We start from the raw sequence: 27,992 nt of genomic DNA, 5'->3' as shown, positions 1-27,992 counted from the left end.
CTTGAGGCCTGTTAAGAACATCACATCATCCCCTTGAGAAGTAAGCTTTTTCTTTTTATGTATGAGTGTTTTTCCATAAAATCTGGCATCAACTTTCTGAGTACTTCAAAGAGAGAAACAATGTGAAATTAAAAATTAGTTATTTGCCAGTTGAGTTCAAGGAAGTATTTATATGCAACTACTTCCTAGTTTGGTGAAAAGCCAGACACACTGTACACAGGATTTGGGGAAATGCCAGGATGCATTTAAAACTAATATTTAATTATGAAAGACTTACTGTTTCACTGACCAGCTCTCAGTCTTGTGTTTCTATTTATAAACAAGAGGAGGTAATATGTGATAGAATGAGATAGAAAAATAACAGCTTTATTAAACACTCTAGATGTGCTTTCCTCAGGTCTGACTGGCACAACCAAACATTGTGCTCTTAAAAAATGATTTCTCTTTGAGGCTACCTAACACTGCACATGCGTGCTCTAGCCTGGCTGGATTGTGCTATTTTGACCAATGGATGAAACCACCAAAGAATTCTTAAGACTGTGGCAAGGAATGTGGCTGCATTTCTGAAACATTTGGAGTGAATGAAGCCCAACGCCGATCCACGTAGCACATTATAATGTGATAGCAGCCCATACAGGTACCTGGAATCTACTAAGTAAACTTTCAGTCTGTTTGTGCATTAGTCCAGGCACTGAGGCCATGCAGAAGCAAACCATTTAATATAATTTTACCATTTCTTGGAATCTCTCATTGGAAATGTTACAAAACTAGGGAGAAGAGAGTTTTTAAAATGCTCTTTTTAAATGTGTGTTATTAGACCAAACACAGGCTTTATTTGAAACATTACTGAGACTCTTGGGAGAATTTATGTTGACAAGAAATTTGTAAGCATACTTATTTATTGTGTTAGACTTATTGACGTAAGTATGTGTGTGTGTGTGGGGGGGTGTTTATGTGGTGGAGAGGGATGGGAATAGACATCAGGGACTAGTTAGACTGAGCACTAGAAATAAGACTCAAAAACATTATAGGAAGGGAAAGATTTGAGATGTCTTTTTCTCTCAGGACTGGGGCAAGAAGTTCAAATTTTCTCTCAAGCATACAGGAGAGATTACAGGGAAGGACTAGGGGAAAAAACTATTAGAGTGATAATTAATATATTTGCTTATGCTGGTCTTGCTCCATATTCTCTTCTTGTAGATTTTAAAGGTCCCAAGGTTGGTCATATGATTATAGATTTATAATGAGAAGACACATTACAGATTATTAGGTCCAACCTCCTCAATTTAAAGATGAGGAAACTAAGACCGAGAGATGTAAAATGACTTGCTCAGAGTCACTCAGCAGTGGAACTGAGGCAAGTGAGGAACTGAGGCAAGATTTGAATTTTGTTTTTCCTGATTCTAAGCTCAGTGCTCCATTCTCTTCACCACATAACAATGAGACATGCCAGCTCTAACTTTCCTCTCTTTTGCTGTTTGTTCTGATTCTCATAAACCCAAGAAAGAATAGTGTTCCTGTCTTTAAAATCTTGTCCTGCAACTTTCAAAGAGAGACCTCCTAGAGAGATCAGACACAAAATGGACTAGAGAGATGAAGGGATCATTAGAAGCAAAAACATATGCCATGGATCATGTGTAAAACTTTAAAGGACCATGAAAAGCAAGATTCATTACCACTGGAATCTAAGGGTTTTGTTTGTTATTAAGAAACCATGGAGATTCCTCTAGCTAAGAGAAGAGCTAAAGAAGAAAACAAGGGATGCATAAACTGTATATAGAGAAGGATTGTAATCTTGAGTGGGTTGAGGAAAGATGATTAGGAAATCTGGTAATCACTGATCTATTTCATCTGATTTTCTTAAATTTTTCTTTATTGTTTTTACTATTCTCTCAGAACATTTTCCTGTATTGCCAAATCTTTCTGGTCCTATTTCACTTTATAACCTCCAGTATTATTTCCTTTGTCACTGAGCAGAAGCACAACAAATGATTTGTTTAACAATGACTGGTTCATGATCTATTTTTCCCAATATCCATGTCCTGTACAAATGCCTGGATGTTAACTCCAGGAGAAATTGGGGATAAGAGGCATTGCACTAAAAGAAAAGGTAAGGAAGTAATTAGTCAGCCTGAAGAGATCATCAGCAAAAGGCTAAGAAATTACTAATTTCTCTCTGTTGGTTGTATACTCAAAGATTGTCTAACCCAAAACCTAAACCTTAAGTTCTTATTCCTAAAAGGTTCTGATTGGGTAGGTAATTAGAAAAGATAAAGCACAGTATTTGTTGTTGTTTTTTTCAAGGAACAAGTTGTATCTACCCTGGCACAATAAGATGAGGCCTCAAAAAATAAAAAATTACCACTGGGAGAGTCTAATGATTATCAAAAGGCAAACCAAACTTGGTATTGCACTTAGGTTTACTTTACTCTACAACATAGAATGCTTTGTGGGTCTACCTAGACTTTCTACTTCATAACAATAATGATGATACTGATAATAATGAGCTAATGATTATAAATGATTTTAGAAAAAAGTTATTTTCAACACAACCTGGTATGTAGGTGTTATCATTACCTTCATTTTACAGATGAGAAAACTGAGGTAAAACAGGGGTTAAGTGACTTGCTCATAGTCACACAACTATGTGTGTGTGGAGGGCCTCCCCATGCCTCCCATGAGATTATTGAACTCTGCTCCCATCTGCCCATCATGGGTACCCCTGCATTCTGGTGCTGTGTGGTCACCCTGGATTATAATCTCCTTGCTTCTATTAAAGATCTTTTGTTGTTATTATTTTGATAGTTCTCTTTAGTTCATATTGACATCATTGCACTGGACTCTGTGTACTTCCAAAGGGAATGTATGGCCTGATTTTTCTATTTTCTTATATCCTATTATTTTCATAGTTCATGGTGACTTGTAATTTTTCAGTGATGTTTAATCAGAACTAAGCCTACTCACTGCATTCATAGTCTGAGTTTTGTAAATTCCTAAATCAGGTTAATCAGGTTCCAGTCTATTGGCTTGTTTCTGGTTAGGAATTTCACTAGCCCACTGGGAAGTTCTGCAGGTTCAGACTGAAATGCAGGTTTTCCTTTGATCTGAGACTCTTGTCCTGGTTTTTCCATTAGATGCCTTCACCCTGCACTACAAGCTAGAACTGAGTTCCAATTCTGTTCAAGAAATCAGAACCATACTGCTATTAATTTCTTCTGAGTTTGTTCCTTCCTCAGTGTTACAGGAAGACTCATTAGTGATTGCTTCCATCATGCTCTATGCAGATCCACCTCCCCAATCTGACTGAGAACTGGATAGTGAGTAACTCAGCTGCCATATGGCAGCCATTCCTATGCCTTGAATTAGTTCAGAGATCCTCTGGGATCTCTTCCTGACCAGGTGCTTTCTCTCCTGGTTCCCAGACTGGATTCTCTTTTAGGCTCTGCTCTTGGGCATACTCCTTCACCAGCATCTGAAGTCCTATCTGTCTCACTGAGCTTCTCTGAGCTAGAAAATTGACTCCCTGTTACTTTTTCTTGACTTTCTCAATCAGAATTCAGTATAGTACATTTTCTAGATTTGGGGCAGGAGCATTGCATGAGTTACTAAGCTATACTTTTTTTCCCCCTCTTCCACTCTCTTAACTCCACCTGTCTGGAACTAATCCAAGGAAATGTTTCTGATCCCAAGAGAATGTTTGACTATGACTGCATTAATGGAGGCTGTAAACTGAGCTATGCAGCAAGGTATAGGGGAAAATAACTTAGTTTGGAGTCAAAAGACCTAGGTTTTTAGCCTCACACTGCAGGATTAAATCTATATGCTTTTGTGAAAGTCATTATACTCTCTGCTTCTGTTTCTTCATCATTAAAATGAGGGTGTTGGTCCACATTTAGCACACAAGAATAAGGAAATAATAGTCTCATTGTACTCTGATCTGGTCAAACAACATTTAGTGTATTTGATTCTAGATGATATATTTTTGGAAAAACACCAATAAGCTAGAAAATGTCCAGAGGAGGGCAATCAAACTGGTGATGGGTCTTTCTATTAATACCATTTCAAGATCAGTTGAAGGAAGTGAGGAGGTTAATTGGAGAAGAAATGACTTGAAGGAGAAAGGAGACTTGATAGATATGTTTAAGTTTTTGAGAAAATTTTTATCATAGAAATAGGATTTGTCTTTTTTGTTGTATCCCCAGAGGCCAAAATTACAAAAAAAAATAGAGGTAATAAATTGCCAATAGGACAACTTAGACTCAATATAAGGTGGGTATACAAAAGGAGCATAGGTTCTCTTATAAGATAGTGGTTCTCCTCATATTGTAGCTCTTTAAGCAAAGACTACATGACCATTTATCAGGTATATTTTAAATGAGATTCTTTTTCATGAATGAATTATGTTCAGTAAGCACTTGAAATCCCCAACACTGAAATTAGTGATTTATGTTTATCTCTAAAAGTTCCTTCTAGATTTGAACCAATGCTTCTAAGATTCCTGTGGATTACACAAACATTGATGTCCTGAATCAGTTGCTTTAGAGATATGGGGTCTTTAATAATAAATGTCCTATTACATTGCTCCAAATTTGAGTCTGATCTATTGCTATGGAGAAAGGCAACCTGTTCTCCCTGTTGAATATGTATTTCTGTCTTCCTCCTTGCCACTCCAAAACTATAATTCAGTTCCTGGTTAAAGCTATATACTTTGACTGGCAAACACAGTATGATGCCTAGAATTACATATAGAGTGTCCAAATGGACTTACATATGGAGAATCCTACATGCTTGCCTTTAGATACTTAGAAAGGACAGTCTAAGAATAAGGTTATATACCTTCCCCCCTCCCCCCGGAAGCAGAATAACCAATGATTTTCTTTTAAAGAAATCAAATCTTTATTTTTAAAAAGTCATACCTTTCAATTCTGGACCTAAGCAAAGAGTTATTGACTGGTAGAAACATAAAAAGAACTAGTAGTCTCTGTGATTCAAAATTAATAAGAAAATTTTATGGGAGTGATGACCTTGGATGAATCACTTAACTTCTCTGAAACTCATTTTCATTTTCTATAAAATGAAGGAATTCAGACTAGTAGCATCTAATGACCTTTAGATGGAAATCGAGGACATCAATTGTACTCTGATTCATGAGTACTCTGATTCTTCAGCTGTTAAGACAATAACATGGAGAGTTTAGTATGCTGTCTCTGGTCACCTTTCACAATGGAGAGAGGGTTGGTAACTGCTGCAGTTTGTGTCATAGAAGATGATGTGCCTAGTTTTTTTTAACAGGAAGCTTAACAATTCCTGAAAGGTACTTTGAAATTGTTTGAGAAGACCATATGGGAAAAGGAGATGGTACAGATGTCATTTATTATTCTCCTAAGTAGATATCTCAAAGGTTTCAGGGCTACCAAGTTCTTGGGGAACTTGGAAATTTTTATCTCCTGAATAGCAACTTTCTAAGCAAACTTATAAAGGCATTTATAAATTGGATTCTGAGTCCTCCCTCAAAAGTAGTAGAGAGTTGTGACTCTAGATTACAACTAGTATCTGAGATGAGGCCAGGTTTATTTCCATTTTCTTCAGCAGGCTCTCCACTTTGGGGACCTTTTCTAGACTTCTTCTCTGAGCATATACACAAAGTAAAAGTTATACATGTAATAACAATAACTAATATTTGTATAGCTTTAAAGTTTGGCTAGTGTTGTCATACATGATTTCATTTGATTCTCATCACAGCCACTTCTCATATCAACTAACTAGGCTTGCATATTTGGAATGGGGGGAAAGACTTGCTAAAGGCTCTGTACTCCACTCTGCATCTTCTTGTTAGTTCATCTTTCATCTTCCCAACATAATATTGTTACTTGTGAGCAACTAGGTGGTAAAGTGAATAGAGAGCCAGACCTGAAGCTAGGAAGACTCATCTTCAGTAGTTCAAATCCAGCCTCAAAAAATAGCTGAGAAATTCACTTACCCCAGTTTTCTCATCTATAAAATGAGCTGGAAAATTAAATGGCAAACCACTCCAGCATCTTTTCCTGGAAAATCCCACATGGGGTCACCAAGAGTTAGATGCAATTGAAACAACTGAACAATTTTTACTTATATCTGGGGTTTTCCTCTTGAATGATCTTTTGTTCTTGGTGGCCTTCAGATACATCATTTATCACATTCAGTTCTTTGCTTGTATAATGAGCCTTAGCAAAGTAGAATTGTATTTAATTTGTTCTAGAGTCCTAAAGTAGGAAGGGATTCTGGAGTGAGAGGCAGGGAGGAAGTCAGACAAGCTCTATTTTAGAATATCTCTCTAACTTGTGAATGACCCTCCACTTGAATCATTCCAGATGAATATCTGCCTTTCAAATTTCCAGACTAGGTATCAGAACTTGATATGTTCTACTCCCTAATTAAGGAGCAGTCTTAAATTACTTCCAGATGAATTGATTTCGTGCAGTATTTGTTGCCAACTCTTCATTATTATTTGGTAGTAATTTTTAAGAAATTAATACTACTTTTCATTTCTTCCCCTTTTTAAAAAACCAGCTTTCATAACAAAGAATTTTAAAAGAAATGGGAGGGCAGAATAGTTAAGTGAAAATCAAGAATTATATCAACCAATATGTAAGAATATATAGTATTCCATATCCATAGTGTCCCCAACTCCACTATGAAGAAATAAAGAATGTATATTTTCCTAAATTTTCTCTTATTAGAATCTTTCTTCCTGATTAGCTCTTGCCAAAGTAATATAACCTGGGGGTCCTGACCTGAAGTCTTCCTCCAGTGTTCATGGAGATATCATTGTGTTTACTTGGCTTCCCTTGTCAATTCATTGTGTGGGTAGGAAAGGAAGTTAGTTCATGCTTGTGCAATGTTAGGAAGAGCTCAAATCCAGTCTCAGAATGAAACTTATTCTTCATTTTGCCTGAATTCATCATTCCAGAAACTATTTTTTAAAGCTAGGAACAAAGAACTAATTTGTACTTCAGCTCATCAAGGAAAAGGAGTCAGATTGCAGTTCTGACAACTTCTTAGTTCCTCAATTTGCTCTCAGAGACCACTATACAGGCATATCTCAGAAATATTATAGGTTCAGTTCCATACCACCATGATAAAATGAATATCCCAGTGCATATAAAAATTATGTTTACACTAGAAATAATATTATTCTAAAGAAGCAGTGTATATATCAAAATTTTAAAAGAATATTTTGCCAAAAAGTGTTCACCATCATCAGAGCATGCAATGACTAATGTTAACCATCATCTGGGTCTTCACTGATTCATAATTTTTTTATTTTTTTGCTGATAAAAGGTCTTACTTCAATTTTGATGGCTGCTAATTGATCAGGATGATGCTTGTTGAAGGCTGGCTAGCTGTGTCAATTTCTTAAAATTAGATAGCATTGAAATTTGCCTCATCGACTGATGCCTTTTACAGAAGATTTATCAATAATATATCATGTAGTTTGATAGGATTTTATCCACAGCAGAATTTCTTTCAAAACTGCCTCAAATCCTGGCATTGCCTTATCAACCACATTTACATAAACTTCTTTGATACTGTTTTGTCTCAGAAAATAGGGAAGCCTGAGAGGAAGAAAGACAGGAGAACCAGTCATTGCCAATTAAATTTCCTGTCTTATATGGCAATTGTGGCACTCCAGAACAATTACAATTATAAAATCAAAGATCGCTGCTCACAGATCACTATAATAGATATAATAATAATAATGGAAAAGCTTAAAATATTGTGAGAATTGTGAAACACAGAAATATGATATGAACATATGTTGTTGGGAAAATAGTGCTGATATACTTGCTTGAAACAAAGTGCCCCAAAACTTCAATTTGTGAAGAAAAAAAAATGCAACATCTGTGAAGAGCAACTATGTAAAAGTCAATAAAAGATGAATCTGGGCATGGTTATTTTTATTGAGAAAGTTAAATAAAAAACTGGGATGACCCAGGAAGATGCCATAATTCTTGATTCTATGGGCATTGTAACTCTATTACATATTTATTTGTATATTTATATTCTAAGCCTTTCATTGGGAGTCAGATCCTGAAGACCTTTTTCCTTCTGTAGCCATCTGTCCTCCTTGTGGGATTATGATTTTATGCCCAGAGATCAACCATCAGAGAGAGGAGACATAAGACAGAGTTATCTGGTAGATATTTAAGCAGAAGCATCCTTCACCAATTTTTAAGAGTTACATTTTCTCCTGTTTCTGCATTGGATAGAGACTGGAAATAAAGTTCTTATTACACAGTATCTTATTCTTGAAGTTTAGTCCATGAACTTTATCCTGGGAGTAGAACTTTAAGTCTTTTATTAGTAACCTTTTTTCTTGAATACATCTATATTTCCAGATATAGCATCCACTTCACTGATATCCTTGCACTTTATCCTCCTATTTAATAAAAACAGCTCAGTAGAGTCAATGAATCAGAAAGCATATACAACCTTTTGCCCTTCGTTGTTCCCAAATTGTCTGCTGAGTGTAGAGATTTCATAATCTAAACATTTTTCAATTATTAACATGTTTTAAATTAGTCAGCATTTTAAATATTTCAGTAACTCCTATAGCAGTGATGGACAACCTTTTAAGATGGAGTGCCAGGTGTGCCCCCACAGGAGAGGGAGGAAGCGGCTCCTGGACAGAGGGGTAGGTGAAGTGAGGAATGTCCTCTGCAAATGTAGAGAGAGGGAAATTCAGATTCAGATAAAACATTAGTTGAAACAATTATAACATTCAGCATTTTATCAGGATATAAAATAAAACCACATAAAATCACCAGCATTTCTATATGTCCCTAAAAAGTCCTATGAAAGAGAGAGTAAAGAGATACCTTATTTAAAATAATCATAGACAGAAAAAAAATACATAGGTGTATACCTGCCAAAAAGAATCCAGAAACTACATAAACACAATTATAAAACATTTTAAACAAATAAAGTCATATTTAAATAATTGGAGAAATATTAACTGTGCATGGGTTGGTAGAGTCATAATTGAAAAGAATAAATAAGTCTACTTATTCAATGCCATCCCAATTACGTTATCAAAAAATATCTTATTGAATTAGGAAAAATAACAAAATTTATTTGAAAGAACAAAAGGTCAAGAATATCAAAGGAATTAATGAAAAAATGTAAAGGAAATAGATCTAATAGTGCCAGATTTTAAACTATATTATAAAGCAATAATTATCAAACTATTTGGTACTAACTAAGAAACAGAAATGTAGATCAGTAGAACCAAACAAACATACAAAAAATAGTAGTACACGATAATAGTAACATTTTATTTCACAAAAGTAAAGATCCAAGTTTTGGAGATAAAAAATTGCTATTTGGTAAAAATTAGTGTTAAAATTGGAAAGCAATCAGACAGAAACTAGGTATATACCAAAATCTTATATGATTTACAAAGATAAAATCAAAGTAAATACATGATATAGACAAAACAGGAAATGTCATAAGCAAATTAGAAGAACAGAGAACTTATTTATCAAATTTATAGATAGGAGAGAAATTAGGACAAACAAGAGGTAAAGAGAATTTTGAATTATAAAATGCATAATTTTGATTCCATTAAATTAAAGAGGTTTTGTACAAATAAAACAATTATAGCCAATATTAAAAGAAAATGTGAATATTGGGGAAAGTTTTGTAGACAGATTTTTGATATAGGTCTTATAGCTCAAATTTAGGGAAAGCTTTATCAAATTTATAAGAATATGAGCCATTCTTCAATTGATAAATAGTTTAAAAATATGGAAAGTTTTTGAATAAAGAAATCAAAGCTATATGTACACATTATGAAAATGCTTTAAATCATTACTGATTTTTAAAATGCAAATCAGGGGGCAGCTGGCTGGCTGGCTGCCTCAGTGGATTGAGAGTCAGGGCTTGAGATGGGAGGTCCTAGGTTCAAATCTGACCTCAGACACTTCCCAGCTGTGTGACCCTGGGCAAGTCAACTCTTCTGCCTTGGAGCCAATATACAGTATTGACTCCAAGATGGAAGGTAAGGGTTTTAAAAAAATACAAATCAAAATAACTCTGGGATATCATTTCACACCTATCCACTTGGCAACAATGATAAAAGAGCAAAATGAGAAATTTTGGAGGGGGTGTATAAAAATGGGGACACTAATATTCTGTTGGAGGAAATGTGATCTGATCCAACCATTTTGGAGAGCAATTTGGAATAATGTCCAAAGATTTACATAACTATGTATACTCAAATCCAGCAATACCACTGTTAGTTCTGTTTTCCAAAGCAATCAGGGGAAAAGAAAGTAACTTAAATGTTCTAAAATATTTATAGTAATGATCTTCATGGTGGCAAAGAACTGGAAACTGAGAGGATGTCCATCATGTGGGGAATGGCTGAACAAGTTGTGGCATATGATTGTGATGGAATACTATTGTGCCATAAGAAATGATGAGCAGATTAATTAAAAATATAAAGAAAGGTCTACATGAAATAATGAAAAGCAAAATGAATAAAAAGAATAGAACATTATATATAGCAACTGAAATATTCATTCCTAGAAAAAGAGCTAACAAATAAATACATACACACATACTATATCTTGTATGTATCTATTAGTTTTGTGTGTGTGTGTGTATGTGGAAAGGAAAACTGTGAATCAAGCTTTGGCATTTCTGCCCACTGAGATGAGCAGACAGCTTTTGGAATGAGATGGGGAGTGGGAGTGATCTTGGAGTGAGAGAAGAGATTGTTGGGAAAAAACTGCTAATTGAAGGGTCTTTGCCCTCAGAACTCAGATGAGTGTGGAGCATAGACCAGGAACTCTATATCCCAACCTGTGGACTAGTAGTGGTAGTCTCTCGGTGATCGAGTATGACTATTGTCTTTGTGCAGTTTCATCTATGATGTACCCTCATGTGGCTTTGAAGTCCAAAGGCTGAGGCGCAAATTTTGTGGCACATGGGGCATGGGACGCCAGTTGTTACGGGAGGTGTCGCTGTGGCCTGGTGTCCGCGTTCACTAGCAGCGGCAAGATGTCGATGTTGCTCATCTTCAAAGGTGGTGGCGCCATGGTTAATGTGGGTTCGCCAGCTGCTTCTGTTAGAGGCAGCAAGTTCTAGTTGCTTTGGTGTAATGCCAGCCCACTTCAAGTTTGACTTTAGCTGACCCTTGAATCTTTTTTTTGGTCGGCCTTGTTTCCTGAGTCCAGCTGACAGTTCACCATAGAATATCTGTCTTGGTATTCGCTGTGGGTCCATGCGGATGGTGTGTCCAGACCATCGTAGCTGGGTTTTGAGGACCATGACTTCGATGCTGGTGGAGTTGGCTCTGTCAAGGACTTCCTGATTGGTGATTTGGTCCTGCCATCGGATCCTCATGATTGACCGGAGGGAGCGTTGGTGGAATTGCTCCAGCTGTTTCATGTGCTTCCGGTACAGTGTCCATGTCTCACAACCGTACAGGAGCGAGCTGAGGACCACTGCATTATACACTTTGAGCTTCGTCACAGTGCTTACACCTCTGTGTTGGAGGACTTTGCAGCGCAGCCGCCCAAGTGCCTGGCTGGCCTTTTGGATCCTGGCATTCATCTCGTGGTCTAGGGACCCGTCGTTGGCGATGGTGCTGCCCAGGTACTTGAAGGTGTTAACGTTAGAAAGCTGCGTGCCGTCAATTGTAATGCACGGCTGGTTAGTTGGCCTCCCTAGTGCAGGTTGGAACAGCACCTCTGTTTTGCTGAGGCTGATAGTCAGGCCAAACAGTTTTGTTGCGGTGGAGAATCTGTCCACGATGGTTTGGAGATGATTTTCTTGGTGGGCCATGAGAGCACAGTCATCTGCGAAGAGAGCTTCCAGGATGAGTCTCTCTGTTGTCTTTGTTTTTGCAGTCAGGCAGCGAAGGTCAAATAGTGAGCCATCCAGTTGGTATTTGATGTAGATGCCCAGGTCTAGATCCATCAGAGCATGTCTTAATACTTGAGTGAAAAATAGGTTGAATAGTACTGGAGTGAGGACACACAGCCTTGTTTCACGCCATTGGAGATGTTGAAGTGCTACCTTGCCTCTATTTCCCGTATCCAGAAGAAAAAGGAAAAAACTCCCAAGTGAGAGGTTTGGACTTAAAGCTAACCAATTGTTATGACCTTTAGGAAAGACTACTGCTTTGGATCTTCACAATGGAGTTCTTTGTATGGCAATGTTTCTCATCTCTTTTCCACCATTCACCTCATCATCAATCAAAGTACTCCTCTCAATGTCAGTACAAACACATGTAACTTTCTCTTTGTTTCATTCAATTTAGGGTATCGCTAAGCTTAAAAACTGAAATTCTTTAATTATATGAATAAACTTCAGTATCTTTTCCCCTCAGGAAATATGGATAATGCCTTCAATTACTGTTTTCAGTTCTAACATTTTAGAAGCCTTTGGGATTCTTGATATTACATTGAATATATGTAAATAACTTACTGTGAAATAGATTATTATTATATTTAAAATATGCAGTTGTTTCATTCATTGAAAAAACATTGATTTTGCCCTTGTCCCACTAATAAACATTACATGAATTATCACAGTATATTATAAAATATACACCTTCTTCATGGCAAAATTTGATTCTTATCCATACCATATCATCCTTCATCTTCCAACCCTAGTTCCTTCAGCAATTCATAAAGAATTTCTCATCTCCCTACACAACTGTCATCAATATTCATCAATATTCTCATGCCATCTTTTAACTACTTCCTTCCTATAATTCCCCTGACATAGCATAACACTTCATATTTCATGATGCTTTCTACCCCCTGAACAATTATTTCTTCACAGATGCTCAATAAATATTTGCTATATGAATGAAAGTAAGAAACAAGTTTCAAATAACTAGAAGTCATCCATTACTTCCCTTATTAAAAAGATCTATTAAAAATCATATCACATCCACAGAGATTTTTCTAAATGAATAAAAGTCCTGGGAATTTTACTCTACTTCCTGCCCACTACTACAATCACAATTATACAATGTAAGTGTTAAATAAAACTTAATTATTACATTCCCTTAGTGTCTAAAGCTAAATTCTTTCCTATTTGAACTTTTCCTTTACTGCTCAATCTCCTTTTCTTCTAAGCTATTGACCTTTTTCATTTAGGATTTCATTAGAAAGAGAAACTTTTTTTTTTCTGCAAGAATTTTCCATGATTCTATTTAAACTGCTTAACTAAAAGCTACAAGAAGGTCCTTGAATACTGGGAATATATATGAGGACAGGGAGACGGTGAGATGGTGGAAAGAAGTGACTCATGCTTAACTAAAATTTCTTTCTTTTTATGTGTTTTCACTTTTATTTCCTGGGTAATTTTTATATATTTTGTTTGTTTTATTTCTCATTCTTGATAGCAGAACCTTGATTTATTCTTTCAAAGAAGGCAGATAGCATGATGCACTTGGAAGATTCTTGGTAAGATGTTTGCCATTCTTAATTATGGTATTGGTTCTTATTTACCTTTTTGTGTTATATGGGGTTTTCTATGAAATGTATTAATGAAGTAGGTGTGCTCCATCAGGACAGCATGTCGAGTATCTGGAAAAGAGCATACATTTTAAGTCATGGCTTTGTAGACCTAGAAAAAATGAAAGGTAAACTTAAAGTGAATTCTACCTCAATTCAACTTAAAACACAGGGGCATAAAACTAATGACTTCCAAATATTTGAGAGCTGATTGGAGAACTATACATGACACTCTTCCTCTTCCTTTGCTCCCTGAGTCTTGACACAGACTATATTTGTTAAAGAGGAAAGAGCAACCTCTTGCCACATGAATGAAGCATAACTCTCTTCTTCAAGATATGTATAAATAATACTGTCTTTCAGGTATTCTAGATATTACTTAAACACAGATCCCTGTCATTTTTGAGAGCTTTTAGCCATCCAAAAAAAGTTAATAAGAAGTGTCATTCCCTCTTGACTTAAAGATCTGTTAAAGATACTTAATACTATCATATTGAAATTATAACATAATTTGGGCATGTGAGAAGAGGGAGCAGAGCTCTTAATTATTCCCCTGTTATAAGTGACTTTTCTTCTCTCATTCGTCCATCTTTAGCACTTAATTCTGATCAAGATCTTCAAATACCCAGACTAACTAAGCATCATTCAATTAGAAAAAATAAATTCTATCCTTACAATTCCCTGAAAAAAGGATCTAATCAATAACAAGTTTGGCCATTTGAAAGAAGACTCACAAATTATTCCTACATTCATGTTGAGAAATAATAGTTAAAACCATAAATGTGTAGTGTTTTATTTTTATTGATATATTTTGTTTTTAAATTACTTTCATCTCCAACTATATCTTTTCCATTCTCCTATCCAGAGAGGTAGAACTTACAAGAAAAAATTAAAAAATTACTGGTAAAAGAGGTTTAATATAAGTAACACATTTGTCAAATTATTCTAATAGTATATATAGTGTTTTACATTCCCCATATCTATAAAGAAGGAAGGGAGGGGTATATTTTTACATCTCTTCTTTGGGGCCAAACTTGATAATTATAATCATATGATACCTATTTTTATTGTTCTTTTGTTTCTTTCCAATTACATAGCTATAGTAGTTCTATCTTTTTCCTGGTTGTGCTTACTTAATTTGTTTCATTTCCTATATATTTTATAGTTTGTTTAACAAATATACACACAGAGCACATTCAGGAAATCTCACATTTGGAAAGGAATTCATTCAGAAAACAGCAATTTTCACAGTATCTAAACAGAAGTCACCTCTTCTTGAAAAATGAATTTTCCAGCCTTTGTTAGATCTCTTAGGAAAGGGAATCCACCACCTTTTATAATGGCCCATTCTATATTTTGATAATCAAAATTATTAACATTTTTTTTCACAAGTCTGTCTACCTGAAGAGAATTTTATTACTTATAACTTTCCCCTCAGGGGCCAAGAAAAACTAATGTAATCCATTTCCCCTAAGTTATCTTTAATAGAGCATTATACATCCTGCTCTTTCATCACTATCTTGATTATTCTCACATGAAAGAATTTTTGTTAGTCAATGTCCTTTCTAAAATGTGGTATTCAAAATTGTACACATATTGAATTGTCCAAGAAATAAGTCCAACCTTTTCTTTATCCTGAAGATAGCACCATTTATATATACACAAAAAAGGGGATAGTGGGGTCCCTATCAAAAGTGGGGTTATTTGATGGTATTTTATAAAAGGTGAAAAATCAACTTTCAAAAAATGATACTTTTTAAGTATAATCTGCATTATTAACATTTTTTCATCATTTTCTTAAGTATATGCATGAACAAAACAATATGTCAATTCTTAATTTCTAGCATTTGGTAAATTCCAAGATGAAAATGTTCATGCTGGTGATTTACTAATTGACTCTCAATAGCTAGAATGAGCTGGTGCTAGGACATTCCAGGTCATTTTTTAAAATTTTGTATTTCAGGTCCTCTCTGCCCATTACACTCTTAACATTTCTGATTTTGAAACCATCAGAATCAATCTATTTAGCTGACTTCAAGCCAAATATTGTTATTTTGCTAGCAGATGATCTTGGTATTGGAGACATAGGATGCTATGGTAATAATACAATGAGGTAAGAAACAAAGAGTTATTCAACTCTTCACTTTACTTTGTTTACACATGATTCTCCTTCGTAGGAAAGATAAAAGGAATGATTTGACAGTGTCAGTCAATTCAAGCTACACATATAAACATTTCAAAGTCAAGTTACAACCTCATAAAAAAATGGATTCCCGAAAGCATTTAGAAAAAGTATTCTGATTTGAGACCTACACTGATGAGGCAAAGACTACTTTACTAAGCTTTCTAATCCATTAAATGTTAATAAATACTTGAATTGAAGTAATATTTCTTTGATTAGGGATAGGAAAACTACAATGCATCAGAGCTATATAATGAGGAACTTAAATCATTATTATGTGAATATATAAAGTATTGGTTAAGAGGTCTCTAATAAATAAAATGCTTTTACTATATTTTCAAATGTAATCAAATCCAAGTTTTCTTTTCAAGTACATATAATTCATGTTTCACTTTAAAATGAATTAAATCATATCATTTTTTTTCTTATTAGGACACCAAATATTGACAGCCTTGCACATGAAGGGGTGAAACTTACTCAGCACCTAGCAGCAGCTTCTGTTTGTACCCCAAGCAGAGCTGCTTTATTAACTGGAAGATACCCTATTCGATCAGGTTAGAAATTTTCTTAGATTGTCTCAGAATTAATATTTTCTATATATTATTTTTAACAATTCTCATCAAAGAGCTAGTTTCTTGAATAATTGGAGATACCAAGATCTTTAAAAGTTGTGATCAAAATAAATTTTTCATGTGCCCTAATACAAAATTGAATATGAATTTTTCCAAAACCAATTTCCAATTTTCTTCAGAATTCACATCTTTAGATTCTTTCATTCATTTCATTTTTTCTTCATTCATTAAAAACATTCTTATCCAATTCTTTATTTGCAGATTCAAATTGTAATTTGGTGTCTCAATGTATCACTCCTAGGAATTAATGATTTTTGTCTCTATTTCATAGAAAAATGTGATTTTTTCCCACCTCTAGGAAGGTGAAGAAATTGAATAAATCTTGATAATCTCCTTGAATGCTTGAGAATGATATGGGACTGACTGTTTAAAAATATCTAATCTATCATTAACAGCATATATGGATCTTGTTAGCAGGTCAAATCTATCTCCCCACCCATCCCAGACAGAGCAGCTGACACATAAATACATTGGACTCACCAAAAATTTCCATCAATTTTTGTTCTGTGTGATCATAAAAAATTCTCTCAATTCAAGTGTCCTGGTATCTCCATGTTTTTCTAATACAAAATCCAATGTCTTTTGTTTTTCATTCAAACTAAAATTGACAAATATGTGTATTTGAAACCACACTGATGCTTAACTACCAAGACTCCTAGAATATGTTCTTTGCATTGAAAAATTGACAGTGCTCTTAATTTTTCTGACTTAATGGGATTTTATTTGTTATACAAGAATAGATTGGAACCATAACACATGAAGATCCATGATATAGCCTTGTTTTTCATCTAAGCTGAGTATAGATAAACAATTTAGTCTTAGAATTTGAGAATGGTAGAGATGAAAGAGAAGTGAAGAATAATACAATGTTGAAAGAGAATTAATAGGACATAGTAATCAAAGTTGTGATTGCAACATTGTATGAATAAGTATTATAACTGAAGTAGATGCTTTGTGTTCATTGTCCTGTCAGAGACAACATACTTTCCCAATGTGTAAATTTTCCTCTGCTTTCTATTAGTTAACAGTATCTAGTATGTCTAGTTCCCTTTGCAATAATGTCAAACAGTAAATACAACACAACAAAGTGAGACAAGCCTACGGTACTGATTCCATGCTTCTTAAAATTCATATCTTCCATCTTAAAATCACTACAAATATTCATTCTAAAGCAGAAGAGTAGTAATGGCTAGACAACTGAGATTAAATGACTTGCCCAAGATTTATAAATAAAAATTAATCTTGGAAACTTTATACTAAATCTATAAGTATTTATTTGTTAAGAGAAATAAAGCAAAATATAAAGTTTACAGACTTTCTAACTTAAAGGAAGATCAGGTCCTGGATTCCAGCCTGACCTGGTTTCCTCTTGCCAGAGATTGCAAGCCAGACAAGAGGTACCTGGATGGCTCCAGAGAGTGGGACAAGAGCTAAGAGAGCAGTGAGCTTCCCCAAAACCACCCCTTTACAAATCTCATCTAAGCTCCTCCCCCCCATACTTTGATTAGCCAATGAGGACTTCTCAGATTTCATTAGCAATCCAGAAATGTGATGCACTGATTCCTATGTTGAATCTTTTCTGGATTGGCCTGAGTTGGAGGTCCCCTTGATATTTAATTCATACACAAGCCTAGGAAGTGTTAGAATCCAGATTAGAATCTAGGACCTCCCATCTCCAGTCCTGTCTCTCTATCCACTGAGCTGTCTAGCTGTTCCCTGATTCCATATATGTTAATACGGTTTTATACTACTCTTTGTTAAGATTAAAATTTAGGCCAAACTGTGGCAGATAAAAATTAGTTTCTTGCTAGAAATATTATATTTTTATGAGGTTTATTAAAGATTAAGAATTTAAGAAAATCCAAGTAAGAAAGCATGTGCCTAGGTGGGTCGAGAGGCCCATTCAATTTCACTTACATCATGAGAGACATGTCTGCTTGGAAGCGGAAATAGGAAGAGAGCTGGTAGGCTTTACAACCAGTTTAAAAAGAAATTTTTTATCTCTCCCAGGTGTGGGTCTCAATGAGATTACAAAGCATTCTGGGAAGTGGCCAAGGAGTTCTGGGGATTGGAGTCCAGGGTTCAAATCTCCATTTTTACATTTTAAGATATAAAAAGTTATAATCTGAAAGAATTGATTAATTCTTTGATGATATTATGGAACAAATATTTGATATTACGTAATAAATATTTAAAATAGCACAACGAATTAGGCAAGACACAAGAAAAAACTAAGTCCATTGTGGGTAAATCAATTCTGACATTCTATCATAGTTGTTCTCTCAGAAGATTTATGGTTAGCTTATCAGAGCCAAAGATATAGCCCAGGTCTCATGACTTTTAATGTAAACTTTCCAATAACTTATATTAGAAAATTTGCTCTTGAAAAAATTTAAATTTTGTTGTTTAAAAAAGTAGTCAATCATAAGAATTTAAATTTAGGTTTTAGGCAAAATATGAGAATTCTAAAGTAATATTGTGGTCACTGATTTAAAAATAGTATAGCTTATGTCAAAATGATTTTCAGCAGCTTCATTTACAAAGAACTAGAAAGAGTGAAAGTGGAAAAATGTAAAATGTAAAGAGACAATTGCTTAGCTACTGATACCCTGAGTTTAATCTTAATGTCTCCAGACCGCAAATGCAAATGTAAAAGCAAATCTCACCGGAATCCAAAGTCCTAATTAGGAAGCTAAAATCCAAAGAGTCGGATACACTGAAGAATGCACCTAGAACCTTCAGTGCACATGAGGCTAAGACCACCAAGAATATCACCAGAACTCATGTTGAAGGGAGTGTACAAGCAAAGTGCCAATGAGGAGAGAGGGTCTCTTCACCCAAGAACCAAGGAAGGAATCACTCCACCCACCACCACAAGCCAAAGCAGGATCCAGGGAAAGAGTCTCCTCCTTCAGTCTGACCTTTTTAAAGCAGTTTTCTTGATGTCACTTCCTGTTGCTCCTCCACTTTACAGGAACCATTTGCAGTTTTTCAATTTGCCTAGCACTTTCTGGGAAGGAGGTGGGGGACATGGTGTGCAGTGACTTTTGGAGGTGTGAGCTTACTCTAGTAAATGACTTGAGAACTCAATTACTTAGTGTCAAATAGGGGTACTTTAAGTTCTTGATTTGTTTAGCTAAAAATGGGCAAGGGGAGAGTTAATCCTATCTTCACAGTCTCAAATTTGCACATCCAACCAAGAAATTAGACATTGAGAACATTTAGGATCATAGCTCTAGACCTGGAATGAACCTCAGAGGCACCCTAATCCAACCTTCTCATTTTATAGATAAATAGATAAGGAAAGTTGAATAGAAAAAGAACAAATAACATGCCGAAGGGCAAAAAGCTGATAAAAGTCAAACCCAGGTCTTTTGACTGCATAAATTATGCTTTTTCCACGGTACTATGCAGTATCTTTTGGCTTATTACATACAATATTGAATCAAATGAAATTTGAAGGCATGTTTAAAAAGGTTCATATTACCTGATTTATGGCCATTTTTTTAATTTATAGTTCATTTAAAGCATAACAATATTATCTTTTTAATGTGTCAACTGTTTTAATTGTCAAAAGCTAAATAATAAATTAATCATTGAATCTGATAGGTTTAAAAATTAAAATTAAATCTCATAATAAAATATTATATTTTAGGATATTTATTAGTGAATATTAGAAATAAAGGAATAAAAAGGTAACAAATAAAAAGACAACATGCCCATGACTGATCAGCCAGTTCAAACGCCTGCCTTATCACCACCAAGCTCACTGTCATCATGCCAAAGAGGGTGGGACCCTCCACATCCCTGCCTAATATTCCCTGCCTACAGGAAGTGTATAACGACAGGAAGTCAATGGGTTCCCAGGAAATGTAGTTCTTTTTTAGGGTAACAGATTTTCAGTTATACATTGGTTTGCCATATTTCTGATGAGTTTTAAATAACATTTTAAATCAGAAAACAAATAAATTTTTTAATTTTAATTTTTAAAATATTTTCATGTTTACATGATTCATTTTCAACAAGTAAATTTTTAACAAATTGTGTTTCTTCATAAACTATATTCATCCAAGGCATGGTTTCTGATAATGGCTATCGTGTTCTTCAATGGACCGCAGCATCTGGAGGGCTCCCTTCCAATGAAACAACTTTTGCAAAGATACTACAAAAAGAAGGCTATGCTACTGGACTAATAGGTATGTAGATTTTTTAAGGAATCCATAATATTACTGTTTAGAGAAAGATAAAGATTACAATCTGAAGTGTGGAGGAAAACTTTTAAGTATGAAAATATTTTAATAAAATATGTCAAGGTTTTACAAATAATATCTTTTAAAACCTTACATATATATGCATGTGTATATATATTTCTAAACTCTTACTTTGTCTACAAGTCATTTATTTATTTTTTACTTTTTAAAATCCCTTACCTTCTGACTTAGAATCAATGCTGTGTATTGTTTCCAAGGCACAAGAATGGTAAGGGCTATTCAATGGGGGTTAAGTGACTTGTTCAGGGTCACAAGTTTCTGCAAGTCATTTGTCATAAAATTTCTGTACTTACCTACCCACGTGGAAGCAAAATGGCTACATTCAAACCTCATTACAATAATCATGACTAGGCTTCCTTTTTTCTGTGAGAAAAGTGAGGCCTGAAAAGGACAACTTACTCTTGACAGGGAAAGAAGGTTCAATGTTCACTATTATTATTGCCTACCCACATATACAAACTAAAATAAAACACATTCATAATATTAAATAGGCTCCCTAAATTGTTTGAAATGTCCTGGCCAGAAAGCATTTATTAAGCATGTCCTATGTATCCAGCAGAGACTGTGTCCTTTGGTAAGGACAATGAAACTAGAAGAGTCACTGAACCTTTGTATTCATGTGATACAGTAGAAAGAATGCCAGAGACGAGTGCAGGAACACTCATCTTCCTGAATTTAATTCTGGACACATACACTTACTAGGCATGTGATCCCGGGGAAAGCATTTAATCCTATTTGCCCCAGTTCCTCATCTGTAAAATGAGCTGGAGAAGAAAATGGCAAACCACCCTTATATCTTTGCCAAGAAATCCCAGAATGGGATCGCAAAGAATCTAACATGACTGAATGACAATAATGATTTTACTCTATGAGATCAATTGTACATCTCAAGTCTTCTGCTTGAAAGAGTGTGCAAAGTTTTTAAAGGGAGAGGCATATACCTCAACTGACAAAAGGAAAATCTGTTTGATTAGCAGTCCTCTGGTGCTAAAATTAGTCATTGTGTTCATTTGAATTCTATTTTTTAATGTTATTTTTTCCTTTTACCATATTTAGGCTATTGTGTGTATGTGTGTGTGTGTGTGTGTTACTCTCCGGAGACTTACTTTGTTCTGCACCAATTAATGCAAGTCTTTCCAAATATGAATGAATTATTCATACTCATTTTTCAGACTTCTCTATATTCAGCCATTTCCCATTTTGTGGGTATTTACATTATTTCTCTTTTTTTTGCTACCACAAAAGATACTATTGTGAATATTTTGGTATTCATAGAACCTATCTCTCTATCTTTGATCTCATTTGGGTATTTGCCTACCAAAGGTAAAAAGGTATATACAATTTAGTAACTTTTCCAGGACATTATTTGTTTTTAGAACACTTAAATCAATTTATATTTTTGCCAACAATGTTAATAGTTCTTTTTTCTGTTTCTAATTTATTAATGGAATTCCACCTCATCTCTAAAATTTGCTATTTTATTTTTAGTAATAATAGCAGCATTTTGTTTAATTTTAATTATTCATTTAAAAAAATAATTATGTTGCAAATTCGGCCCTTTCTTTCCTTCCTGAAGGCAAGCAATATTATATTAATTATATGTGAAAGTCATATAAAAAAACATTTCTACTATAGTCATGTTGAAAAAGAAAAGCAAGAAAAATAAAGTGCAAAGAGTAAAAACCTTAATCTGCACTTAGAGTTCATCATTTCTTTCTATGGAGGTGTGCAGTATAGTAATTTTAATAGTTTACCAGTTTTCCTCTAGTCATGGGGATGCGATGAAAGAAATCATTTCAATGACTTTTTTTTAAAACTTCATAACAAAAGTTAATATTTGTGAAATAAATCTAAAATCTACATATAGGAGATATATGAGTAAAAATATTATCATTCATTCTAGTCTTTCTATTCCTGTGAGTATTTAAATAACCCAGGAATAACTTCCATTCTTATTAAAGACAATGGGTACTCTTGAATGAATGAATACAATTATAGCATAAAACAATAGCCATTATACATCAGCTTTAATAATGGATTACGTTTTAACTCTTTAACTTTCAATTTTCAGGAAAATGGCACCTGGGACTCAACTGTGAATCCAGCATTGATCACTGTCATCATCCATTGAACCATGGTTTTGACTTTTTTTATGGAATGCCATTTTCCCTAATGAGTGATTGTGAATACTCAGTGCTCTCTGAGAGGCGTGCAAGACTGGAGATCAGACTTTACTTTTACATTCAGATTATAGTTCTAGCTACATTCACATTTACCATTGGTAGGTTCACTGGTATATTGTCAGTTCCATGGAAGATAATAATAACCATTGCCATCATCGGTTTTCTAGTTTTCCTGATATGGTACTTCCTTTATATCTTAATTAAACATGGAGATTGTTTTCTGATGCAAAACCATACTATTACTGAACAACCAATGATCATCAAAAGAACTGCTTCCCTAATAGTGAAAGAAGCAGTTTCATTTATTGAAAGGTAAGTTATGGTTGTATCTACATTATACAAGTTATCCTAATACATGAAGAATTATAGTCTTAGGAAGTGTTTCCCCCATTAAGGTACCTTGACTTTTTAACAAAAAAATATATTTTTGTAATTTGGCTTTAGATTACATTTTGTTCAATTGTGACTGAAACCAGTTTTTGATGGATGTTACTTTACATGAACTGTAAACACTCCCATGTATCAAAAACGTAGTCCTCTGTTTCCATTTTCCTTCTATAAATTCTACCTGCTCAAATATATCTATAATCTCATAGATTTGTGCCTTCTCTCCAGTCCTGTAGTTCCCATCCCATTCAGGCCAGCTCCTCCTATTTGACTCTCTTCTACGACCTTCAAAAGGACGGAGAGAGTCCTAACTCTGTTTCTGCTGACATTGCCAGGCTAGTGATGGATCCTGGCTATCCATATGTCATCTTTCATTCTTGCCACTCCTCTTCTTAACATATAATTTTTTTGGCTAATGTCTTTCAGTCCCTTTCATCACAGTTTCTCATTAGTTATATATTTAAAAGCCTGTTCATTCCCATGATGTGTTTCTCCATTGTTCTCTAGATGACTTTAATTTTTAATTCTTCCAAAACAGTTGCTTTTGAACAGGAAGTAGATAGCTGACTAGAACTGATTTCTGAGAATTAGAAAATTCCTTTATAGAACTCAAGTTTTCTATGAAAGCAAAGGCCCTATTTGGCAATATTAATACCTTTCCAGAGTTGCTTTATAGTAGCAAGACAAGTTATGCAACTGCCTCAAAAAAATCTTTTAAAGTATGAGCCACTTCTGAATGAAAATGTATGACTATATAGGGCAGCTAGTTGATATAATGGATAGAGTACCAGGCCCAAAGTCAGGAAGACCTTAATTCAATTCTATAGCCTCAGATACTTATCAGCTGTGTGACCCTGGGTAAGTCATTTAACCCAGTTTACCTTAGTTTCCTCATTTGCAAAATGGCAAAACACTGGAATATGTTTGTCAAGAAAACTCTAAAATTGGGTCACAAAGAGTTGTATACAACTGAATAACAACATGTGAGTACAAAATATATCTTCAGCTATTCTTGGCATACATTGAGATTTCTAAAGCTTAAAATGTCAGATTCCCTTCTGACAATGTACACTGACAATCTAGCAATCAGTTAATAAATAATTATCCAACACTGATTTGCCAAATGTTATGCTAAATGTTAAGGATTAAAAAAAAAGTCATCCTCAAAAAATTCACATTCTAATAGGGGAAATAATATGAAAAAAGTATATATATATATATATATGTGTGTGTGTGTGTGTGTGTGTGTGTGTGTGTGTGTGTGTGTGTGTATAAGATATATGCAATGGAAATCAAAGATGATCTCAGACAGAAGGCATGGGTATGATAAAGGGGTGAGGAAGGTAAAGAGGAGATAAGGGAAAAAGAAAGAGAAAACAAAACTTTATTAAGCATCTATATGCCAGGCACCATGCTACTTGTGTTTTTACTTTATGATTCTAATAGCAACTCTAGGAGGTGGGTGTAATCTTTTTTTTATAAATGTTTTTATAACTTTTTATTTCTTTAATTTATTAATTTATTATTTTTTATAAATAAGGTCACTGAGGCAGCATTTAAATAACTTATCCAGTAGTACAAATCTAGTAAATGTTTGATGTTACATTAGAAATCAAATCTTAAGATTACTGCTCTATCTACTGCCCCAATTAATTATCTTTAAAAGAAGGAGAATGCCCCAGGCAACAGAACCAGTCAGTGAAAAAAAGACAGAACCAGGAGATGTGTGTAGAATAACACACATGCCAATGCAGCCAATGCAGAGGACTAAAGTATAAAATGCAGGAAAGGTATTAAGGAGCCTGGTTGTAAAGGGTTTTGAAGGCCAGAAAAAGGTTTTATATCTAAATATTGCCTAAACAGGAAACTACAGATATTTATTGAAGTGGTCTTACATGGCCTGACTTTGGCAGCTAAGTGGAGATTTTACTAGAGTGGGGAGAGACATAAGGCAGAAGAGACCTAATTTTAAAGACAGTTGAAAAAAGTTTAAGGCAGTATTAAGGCAGGATAACAGGAAACCAACTGGAAGGCAATTTCTATAGTCCCAGTGTGAGGTGATAGAAGGCCTGTATCCAGGTAATAGGTAACTAGGTCATGTAGTGGATGAGGTGGCAGGCTTGGAGTCAGGAAGACCTGAGTTTTCAAATCTGGTTTCAGACACTTAGAAGTTGTGTGATCCTGGGCAAATCAATTAGCCTCCATATGCCTGTTTCCTCAATTTTAAAATGAGAAGAATATTAACTTGAAGAGTTGTTATGACCATCAGTGAAGATAATATATGCAAAAATATTTAGCACAGTGACTGAAACATGATAGGCATTTAATAAATAGGAGTTTCCTTACTTTCTTCCATGGGGGGTGGGGGTGGGGGAGAAATAAAGAACAAAGTACTTGTAACAAAGAAGTATAGTCATCTAAAGATTTGCCCATAGTAGAAAGTTTCAGAGGATAAATTTGAAGATAGGTAGAAATTTTCAAAGGTGGAATTTGAAGCTGAGTCTTCTGACTCCGAAGCCAATATTTTTATTGTTTCATGTTGCCTCATCTGATTTTACTTCATGAAAAACAGGCAGCACATATTAATAATTGCCTTTTGTGCCTATTGATATAAATATTAAAATCAGAATTTCATATCTTAGCTTCTTTAGTATTTTTTTTACAATTAAATAATACAAAACAAAAAAAAATTTTTATTTTAGGAACAAGGATGGGCCTTTCCTCCTCCTCATTTCCTTCTTACATGTACACACACCACTTGTAACTACAGAAAAATTTCTTCAAAGTAGCAAACATGGATTATATGGGGATAATGTACAGGAGATGGACTGGATGGTAGGTAAGTAAACTTATGCAAATTATTCTTGCTATCTAATTAGGGAGATGATATTAAGGAGGGAAAGAGTAGATTCATTAAAGTCAAATAATAACCAAATATATGATAATGCCAAGTGTTTATGGAAACCTTTAAAGTCCTGAAATGCCCATATATATTTAGTTTCTTTATGGTATTATGAAATACAGATCATTATTAATTTTGCATTATAATTTTTCTAACAAATACATCAGAAGTTTAATTATATTGTCTTGAACATTTTGAATGCAGTGTTGAGTAGATATTTAGTCCCCTAATGTAAATACTGAGAATTGTTTAGAGGCAAATACAGAATATCTAGGTAGTACAATGGATAGAGTGATTGGCTTAAAGTCAAGAAGACTCATTTTCCTGATTTCAGATCTGACCTCAGACATTTACTAGTTGTGTGACCCTAGTTACTTAAGCCTATGTGCCTCAGTTTTCTCCTCTGTAAAATGAGCCAGAGGAGGAAATGGCAAATTACTCCAGTATCTTTGCCAAGAAAATCCCAAATGGAGTTATAAAGAGCTGAATAATACAACAAAAACTATTTATATATATATATCTCCAAGTATAAAAAAGAGAGATGTGATATTTTAAATTCTCTGTGCATATATACACATTCTGTTCAAACTGTGTCAGGTTCATATCCTAAACACCAATGGTGTCAAATTCAAATAGAAATGATCCTAAGGCTGCTTATTAACTTAGAAAATGACAAATTAACATTATCTCTGTTTTTTTGCTTTTTTATTGATTTTATTCAACATTTCTCAATTACATTTTAATCTGGTTCCAGCCAAACTAGTTAGTTTTGTGACTTTGGTGGTTGTTTGAGTCCTCTGCACCTTATTTGGCCTACCGAAAGAAAGGGACAACCATGGACTCAATCAGTTAAAAGCACTTAGTAATGTTCTCTATATTTCAGACACTTTGTTGTGCTGAGAATTCAAAGAAAAAGCATAGTGTTTACAATTTAATGGAGGATAAAGTACATTAAAAGGTATATACAAGATATAAGAAATATTCTGGGAAACAAAGATATTCCCTTTTCTTTGTGATTCCAGTGGATAATTTTGTGACTAAGGAGGGGGCACATGTGCTATAGATGCTAAAGATTTCTTTTCCCATATAATGTTGTGAAATCTACTTTCTAGATTGAGGACCCACACTCATAATATCCATAGCATATCATTATTTTTAATAATCTTAATAATACAGGAATATGCTTGCAAATGTTTAACAACTGACTGATTAAAAATGTATGTACTCATAACATACTTTAGAGTTTGATTTCAATTATAAACATTTTCTTCATCTCTTTCTTGGCCTAGAAAGTCAACAAAACAACAAATCAAACCCAGATTTGTAGCATTTGCTGTTATCTAGGGTATAAATATTCATGTAGAAAAATTAACAATTGTCTCTCATTCACTGGCTCAAGTTAGTTCCAGCACATGACTGAATTAATAGCTTTAATAGTAATAATTATAATAACAACTAACATTTACATAGTGTCTTAAGGATTTCAAAGCACTCTATATTTTATTTCATTTGATTCTCAAACCATTTTCCCCAACAACTGTGGGAGGTAAGCTACTATTATTCTCATTTTACTGATGAGGAACCTAAGGTCAAAGCCAGGTTAAGTGACTTACTGTTGTGACAGAGTTAATAAATGTCTGAGGTATGTTTGGAACTTATATCTTCCTGAGCCTATTATGCCACCTACCTATCTCTATTGTATTAACAGAATCACAATTTCTATTGGATTAATACAATCAGAAAGCATGCAAACATATTGATTGAATTACATAATCAGATAGTAATAGAATCAGAATATCATCAAATGATCAATTGAATAATAATTATGCACCTGAATACACTAGGCAATGGAGTTATAAATATAGAAATAAGATCATTTCTGCCCTCAAGCATATATCCTAATAGAGGAATACATCATATT

The 27,992-nt window shown here is 34.3% G+C and overlaps 2 protein-coding genes across 2 annotated transcripts in view; one reads left to right on the top strand and one right to left on the bottom strand.

Moving 5' to 3' along the window:
• The first annotated feature begins 270 nt into the window (after positions 1–270).
• ARSL (arylsulfatase L) overlaps positions 271–27,992 on the top strand; it is a 49,268-nt gene continuing 21,546 nt past the window's right edge. The window contains exons 1-7 of the mRNA XM_007500972.2: positions 271–637; positions 13,406–13,463; positions 15,478–15,627; positions 16,129–16,250; positions 20,402–20,524; positions 22,671–23,094; positions 25,872–26,008. Of these exons, the coding sequence (XP_007501034.1) occupies positions 13,441–13,463; positions 15,478–15,627; positions 16,129–16,250; positions 20,402–20,524; positions 22,671–23,094; positions 25,872–26,008 (979 nt within the window). The 5' untranslated portion in view covers positions 271–637; positions 13,406–13,440. The remainder of the gene's footprint in view (positions 638–13,405; positions 13,464–15,477; positions 15,628–16,128; positions 16,251–20,401; positions 20,525–22,670; positions 23,095–25,871; positions 26,009–27,992) is intronic.
• LOC130455864 (uncharacterized) overlaps positions 9,092–27,992 on the bottom strand; it is a 64,573-nt gene continuing 45,672 nt past the window's right edge. Inside the window, exon 2 of the mRNA XM_056807714.1 lies at positions 9,092–13,586. Within this exon, the coding sequence (XP_056663692.1) occupies positions 10,906–11,964 (1,059 nt within the window). The 5' untranslated portion in view covers positions 11,965–13,586 and the 3' untranslated portion in view covers positions 9,092–10,905. The remainder of the gene's footprint in view (positions 13,587–27,992) is intronic.

This window comes from Monodelphis domestica, chromosome 8 (assembly GCF_027887165.1).
Source record: "Monodelphis domestica isolate mMonDom1 chromosome 8, mMonDom1.pri, whole genome shotgun sequence".
NCBI classification, from domain to species: Eukaryota; Metazoa; Chordata; class Mammalia; order Didelphimorphia; family Didelphidae; genus Monodelphis; species Monodelphis domestica.
This window is presented reverse-complemented; position numbering and strand designations above follow the sequence as displayed.